Raw genomic sequence first — 7,573 nt, 5'->3', positions numbered from 1 at the left:
GAAACGGTCGCCATGGCGCTGATGGCGGGGGTGGAGGCTGGGCGAACAGGGGCAGGGGTAGGGCCGGACTTGCAGGACTCCGTCTCCCAGGGCAATGGGACGACGTCACACGTGCCCAACCAGCACTACGCGTATCACTTCCTCCAGCTGTTGAGCCACCTGAGGCCCGCCCAGGAGGCCCGCGCCCCACAGCCCAGCCCCAGCACCAGTAGCCGGGAGCTGGTCATGAGGGTCACTACAGTCTGAGGATCCCCCCGGGGCCTGTCTGGACGAATGGACCCAAGAGACAGAACAACTGGGCTTAGTAGTACTCTTTCAAAAAAAACATTTTGAGGAAAAAAACAAAAAACTTCTGTGACTTCTTGTTTTGTGTGTGTGTGTGTGTGTGTGTGCGTTTGCATTGTTGTCAGCACGTGTGTGTGTATGTGTGCGTGTGTGTGTCAATGGAAGGCACTGTGCATCTATCTTTCAGATTAAACGCAAAAATCCATGTGTTCGATTGGTTTGACTAGCGAGGCATTGCCATCGATTAGATGACAAACAGGAGGCCTCTGGAGAGCTTCTCAAGCCTAATGAATATATTCAACAGTTTGTGCCATCTCCTATTATGCATTCATCAGCGCCGTTTGTCACGCCGATAGCTTCAGAGGTGCTCTTTATCTGCTGATGCTGAGGACTTTACCCGTGTACCCAGTGTCCAACACCAACGCAGGACGCTGAGGTACCGTCTGAATGAGGTTCTTATTAGCGGTTCCCCTCTTAGCAACAAATTCTACATAAATGTGTTAGTATGACCCTCCATGTTGCATTTCCTCATAGCTCCGTTCAGAGAGGGGTTGTTTTTTAGTGATTGGGAAACTTTTGAGAAAAAAGAAGCTTTTTCCGTCATGATAGTGTTGATGTGGCATTTAAAAAAAAATACAGAATGACTGATGACTTTATCTGTGTGGCCAGTGTTTGGTGTGGTTGGAGCAAATGGGGATTGTTTGTGTTGAAGGAAAGCAGACAAACAGGGCAGACAGACGCAGAGGGGTTCGGACGGGTCAGCCAGGGAAGGGACGAGGAGTCCGTGGACGCCGACTACAAGAAAACAACAGGCTGTCCGAGAGCTCCACGGAAATGAAGGATGACTCGTCCTCGACCCACTCGACCTACTCATCTCATATGCCACACACACTCATACACACACAGTGACACACACTTATAAACATAAACACATATATCCTCACGCATACACATACTGTATATGACACACACACACACACACACACACACACACACACAAACAAAGAATAATAAATACAAGTATATAAACCTTCCCATTTATAAATACACACGCACAAACAAACGTACACACACAAACCATCCAGCCAGCTGGCCCATCAAACACACAGAAACAGAAACACACTCACAATGTAAGCCCCCTATTTTATTCGTTCATGCCAGCTCGAGATGGCATCCCGATGGCAGGATTTTTATTCCGAGAGGCATCAATTACTAGAATCAACAGAAGACAGCAGTGAGCCATTCAGTTCCATTCCTCTCAGTGTCTCGCTCAGCTCAGCGGAGCAGAGCGTAGCATAGGCCACATGGACATGTTTGTGTTTGCTGGATATATATATATATATCAACCTTTTTCATCTTAACATGTTCTGACACTGCAGATCTCTGAGTCTCGGTGTTGGTTTGTTGAAGTTTCATCATCTCCGCTCTTCTCAGTGACCGGCTAGTTAGCCTCTGTGACGGGGTATGGTCACTGCGTTTGAGTAGCCTACAGTATGTGCGCTGATGGCCATACCAACAAGCCCGGCTCTTTTCCACTGCAGTCAAGCTGTACGTTTTGTACTTACGAGGCCTGGTGACCTGACCGCTCTCTCTCTCTCTGTGTCTCTCTCTATACATCATTCAGCTTGTAATCAAAAAAGTTCATCATTCTCACACAGCTGATGGACTGATCTGAACACATTGGGGTGATGGAGCTTAGTGATATGTTCAGTAGGCTTTACTGTATTATTCATTAACTCTCTTTACTTTTCTGCATTTCTGATGCTGACAAATACTGTCGATTAAGCAAAGCTCCTAGTTCATATTCCAAATGACTGTTCTCTAATGTCTCGATGGTGTGGCAGGCGGACGTAAGGCAGTTCCGGCATATGAGTGGTCAGTCTATTGGTTTGGGTATTGGCTCTGGTTCTGTTTGTTCCTGTAAACATGTCTCACTCACACTAAGCATCCATGCCACTTTGTCCATGTCAATTCAAACAGGATCTCATGAGGTGATTATTTTGAATAGTAAAGTTGACTACTGTGACTAATACAACATTTATTTATTTTAAATAAATGTCTTTTTTATTTTATTTCAGCCTGGGAGTCTTGTGCATTTCCTGAACATTGTTTCACAATTATTTCCATGTTTTTGTGCATTACTTTCCCTTTGGATGTGAACACACACACACACGCACGCACGCACGCATGCACGCGCACACACACACACACCCCTCATAGCCACACATGTGTCTGTATTGGGCATCGGATGTGCATGTGCGTCTGAAGCAGTTTCTCTTGGTAAGAGTGGCAAGGGAGCGCATAAACGCTGAGGCGAGGCGTGTGTGCATGTGTGTGCGTGTGTGCGTGCGTGTGTGTGTGTGTGTGCATGCGCGATGGACCAGGGGCCTGTCTGCAGGGCTGCAGGTATACCTGCTCGTTTGACCGCTAAATAATTCAAGTCCTGAACTGCTGATATGGATGGGAGGCAGAAGCTGGCTCAGTAACAGCTTTGCCTAGCAGACGAGGTTATTGAGAGTTCACCATGAAGTAATTTGCCTCAGCTCCTCCCTCTCAGTCACTCGCACACTTACCTTATCTCTATCCCTCTCTCTCTATCTATCCCTCTCTCTCTTGCTCAATGCCCCCCCTCTCCATCTCTCTTGCTCCCTCTCTCTCATTAATGTTTTCTCTCTCTCTCTTTCCAATTCTCTCTCACTCTTCTAACTCTCTCTGCACTCTGTCTTATTCTCTTCCTTTAGTAGTTTTTTTCTCTTTTGCTGTCTGAAAGGAGACCCCTCTCTCTTACACTACTCTCTGTTTCTCTGTTTTCCCTCTCTCTCTTACACTCTCTTACACCCTCTTTCTCTCTCTCTCTCTCTTTCTTACACTCTCTCTCTCTCTTTCTTTGTTGGGTGTTGTCGGTGGCAACATTTCAGGAAACACTACGTCTTCAGACAAGTCCCTGAATGCAAGAGAGAGAGAGAGAGAGAGGAATTGAGCTAAAAATTGAAAGGAAAAAAAGTACACCCTTGACCCTATCTCATCTCGGTTTCCACTCTGCAGTGAAGGGAAACTCTTAAACCTCCACAGCCTTGTCAAACAAGTCACACGGGAGACGGGGGTCCGAGGGTGTGGAGTGGTACACACACACACACACACACACACACACACACACATGCACACACACACACACACACACACACACACACACACACACACACACACACACACACACACACACACACATACATGCATACACGGACAAACACACACACACACACACACACACACACACACACAAACACACAGTGTCAAACAAGTCAGACGGGATATGGGGGTCCATGGTGTGGAGTGGTCAGACGCGTCCACCATGACAGCATCTTTATTGCCGTGTCAGTCCGGATGACCCTGCTGTTACACGGCTTCCTGATCCACAAGAGCCATGACATCAGTGCAGCATATGGGGCAATAACATGGGCCAATAGGGGCTCGAGCTGGACCAGGGCCATGTAATTCAGGTCAGACAGGGCAGAAGTGGACGCTTATAAATGTACCGGTAATCACTGAAATCAAACTTTTTTGGTTGGCATTTATAAATAAAAGAGAGTTGTTGTGCAAAAGGAATACTAAAACGAGTGATTTGTGTCTACTTTATGCACAGACGTAGATGCAGATGCTGTCTGATTTAAATCTTGTATCTGTGTAATCTGCCAAAACCACTTCCTGGGTAAGCATTTATGCCAGCGCAGAGGCAAGAGACACTGTCTGCTTACAGCAGGGATATCATGCCTTATTAATCTAGCTGCACACTGCTCATCCCTCGCACACACACACACACACACACACACACACACACACACACACACACACACACACACACACACACACACACTCACACACACACACACACACACAGAGACACACACACACACACACACACATGCATGCACGGACAAACACACACACACACACACACACACACACAAACACACAGTGTCAAACAAGTCAGGCCGGGATATGGGGGTCCATGGTGTGGAGTGGTCAGACGCTGATCCACCATGACAGCATCTTTATTGCCGTGTCAGTCCGGATGACCCTGCTGTTACACGGCTTCCTGATCCACAAGAGCCATGACATCAGTGCAGCATATGGGGCAATAACATGGGCCAATAGGGGCTCGAGCTGGACCAGGGCCATGTCATACAGGTCAGACAGGGCAGAAGTGGGCGGCTTATAAATGTACGGTAATCACTGAAATCAAACTTTTTGGTTGGCATTTATAAATAAAAAGGGAGTTGTTGTGCAAAAAGGAATACTAAAACGAGTGATTTGTGTCTACTTTATGCACAGACGTAGATGCAGATGCTGTCTGATTTAAATCTTGTATCTGTGTAATCTGCCAAAACCACTTCCTGGGTAAGCATTTATGCCAGCGCAGAGGCAAGAGACACTGTCTGCTTACAGCAGGGATATCATGCCTTATTAATCTAGCTGCACACTGCTCATCCCCCACACACACACACACACACACACACACACACACACACACACACACACACACACACACACACACACACACACACACACACACACACACAGAGAGACACACACACACACACACAAAAAACTGCCAACCTATTAAATTATTTCACGCATCGCTCAGGGATTCATGAGATTTCTACAGCAGTGAGAATTGTCTTTTTATGTGCACAACACGCGGACTGAGCTGCTGTGTATCATGTTATGGAAAAATTGCAGGGTATGAAATTTCTGGGCTCGCAAGCCACGGCAAGTTATTTCAAAGGCAATCCTCAAACCCCAGACCCTGGAATCATAACAGAGCAAAAACATGGGGGGGAAACTCATATAACCCCTCCTCTGTCTGTGCACTTTTATTTTATCTTTCTTTTCATCCTTTTTTTTTTTTCTTGTTCTTTTTTAACATTTGGTGGAAAAAACAAAATGGCTTCCCAGCTTACCTTTGTGAAGTGGAAAAAGATGACAGTCATTACAAGTTGTTAGAGATCTTCAGTGCAGAGTGTAGACTTCAAAAGGTAACTGTGGCTGCGCTTAACTGCAAGGCCAGAGGGAATGAGTCATGTTCGAGCACTACATCTGTCTATTCTCTTCTTCACTCTCTCTCTCTCTCTCCCTCTCTGTCTCCCTCTCTCTCTCTCTCTCTCCCTCTCTCTGTTTCCCTCTCTCTCTCTATCTCTCCCTCTCTCTGTGGGGCCATGGTGATAAGACAAAAGAATCCACAATGCAAAGGGAGGATCAGTTTTTAAACTTCCTGACCTAGCTGAATTTATTCCACGAATGACGAACCAAGCAGTGACACAGCACAGACACACAAACATATCTCGGAATAGTGGTGTGAGCCTGGTGGTAGCTATGTGTAAGCTATCTAGCTCTGACTAAAAACAGTTCACTATATTTAAAAGCACACTGCTTGCCTGTGTGTGTACTGTATGTGTGTGTGTGTGTGTGTGTGTGTGTGTGTGTGTGTGTGTGTGTGTGTGTGTGTGTGTGTGTGTGTGTGTGTTTGTGTGTGTGTGTGTCGGTGCCACTGGCAGGATTTGCTGTGTCATGCTTGAAGTCTCTCGGCTGTTACCGGACTACACCAAACCACACAAGGACATCAAATGACAAAGTTATCGTGTTATGTTGGCCTTCTTTTAGCTTAAAATATGCAGAGCGATCAAGAACGCAACTCTCAAGCTACACACTGTAAAGAGAATGACATTTTTGCATTACACGCTTTCTACGTCGGTGTCTCCTGTGGTCTTAACAGTAGTTTGACAGATCCAGCAGCAGCACATATGGAAAAAGTCCTTAACTTTCATGTATACCTTTTATTTTGAATAGCATATCTGTGCACTAACACACATAAATATATGTTTTATATACTGTATGATGTACCTTGCATGTTGAAGGGCATTTTATATTAAATGTATGTAAGCTCTTTAACACTGATTTGTATTGTAGATATTGTACCCACCAAGTGTGATTCATGGTTTTCACAGACCTTTTCCATGTGGGAAGTGACTGACTTTTAGGTGAGATGAGGTCCAGCTTTGATCCAAATTCTGCTTTTGTCTGGCAGAGGCTTGTCTTGTTCAGTTAGCATATCAGCTGTCATGTGCTCACCTCATCTTGCCCTGGGTACAAAACACAGCTCATTAATCAGATGCATAAATACACTGTTGCATTGATGGATTGTAAATGGTGCTGTTAAAAACATACACACAGGGGCGCTGCTAGAAAATGTGGGCCTTATGACAGATTTGTATTATGGGGGGGGGGGCCCTGTCAGTGCTGGGCCCTTTCAATCGTCCGCGGCGCCCCTGCATACACACATACACAGATGTACGCACATATACACACCACACACACACATACAACTCTGGAAAAAATTAAGAGACCACTGCACATTTTTCTTATGTCATCCTACAAAAGTTGACTGTAACTGAATGTCACGCAGCAACCGTAGGATGACATCAGAAAAATGTGCAGTGGTCTCTTCATTTTTTCCAGAGCTGTATATGTAGCCTATATATAACACACACACACACACACACACACACACACGCACACTTTTGTTATAGGTTACTGCAAACATACTAACTTATTAACAAACTCTCTCTCTATCTCTCCCTCTCCTAGCTAAATCGCATCATACTTGTTGATTTAGTTGTTTTAGTATTTCCTGGGAGTGTTTCAAAGGGAACAACACAGCGTGTGTTGATGTAATTCATTTGAATGGTTTCCCTTTGAAAAGGAAAATAAAGCGTCGCCTTTCAGTTATGCGGTTCATTGAAGAAGGATCGGATTTTTGATCTGGCCACACCACCGGATCCGCGCCATATCTCAACCGGTTCTGTCTGCTCCAGCTGCTATCTGAATTACGTGTATTTACATTTTCCAGTAGACCGGACCATGTGAGGACCAAACAGGGCTGAAGAATGCGGAGTAGGTCCCTTTGGAGGAAGTCCAGATGTCAACAAAGAGCGCGTAAAGTAAACCGCCAGGAAGACTTTACTGAACACAAGCCAGCTGTCAAATCCACTGGCGATGAAATCTGTCTGAACGTGGTATAATGAGATACGACTTGAAAAATAAACCAATCTTATGATCCAAACATCTCATCCATTTGGCGACAGTCAATGGCCGGTCACAACTAAATTAATTTGCAAAATTATAACACCTTATCTAGGCTACTGAATATCGTTTAGGCCAACTTCAGGAGCTATATAAGATGCGTCATTAAAAGTGCAAATGCACTAACGTCCACACACACACACACAGA

General features: G+C 45.3%; 1 protein-coding gene across 1 annotated transcript in view; it reads left to right on the top strand.

The window, feature by feature from the left end:
* marchf4 (membrane associated ring-CH-type finger 4) overlaps positions 1-2,362 on the top strand; it is an 18,579-nt gene extending 16,217 nt beyond the window's left edge. Inside the window, exon 4 of the mRNA XM_048239896.1 lies at positions 1-2,362. This exon is cut by the window's left edge and continues 251 nt beyond it. Coding sequence (XP_048095853.1) covers positions 1-246 — 246 coding nt within the window. The 3' untranslated portion in view covers positions 247-2,362.
* The last annotated feature ends 5,211 nt before the right edge of the window (positions 2,363-7,573 follow it).

Source organism: Alosa alosa, chromosome 3, assembly GCF_017589495.1.
Source record: "Alosa alosa isolate M-15738 ecotype Scorff River chromosome 3, AALO_Geno_1.1, whole genome shotgun sequence".
Classification (NCBI taxonomy): Eukaryota; Metazoa; Chordata; class Actinopteri; order Clupeiformes; family Clupeidae; genus Alosa; species Alosa alosa.
Note: the sequence above shows the minus strand (reverse complement) of the source record. Positions and strands in the feature narration are given on the sequence as shown.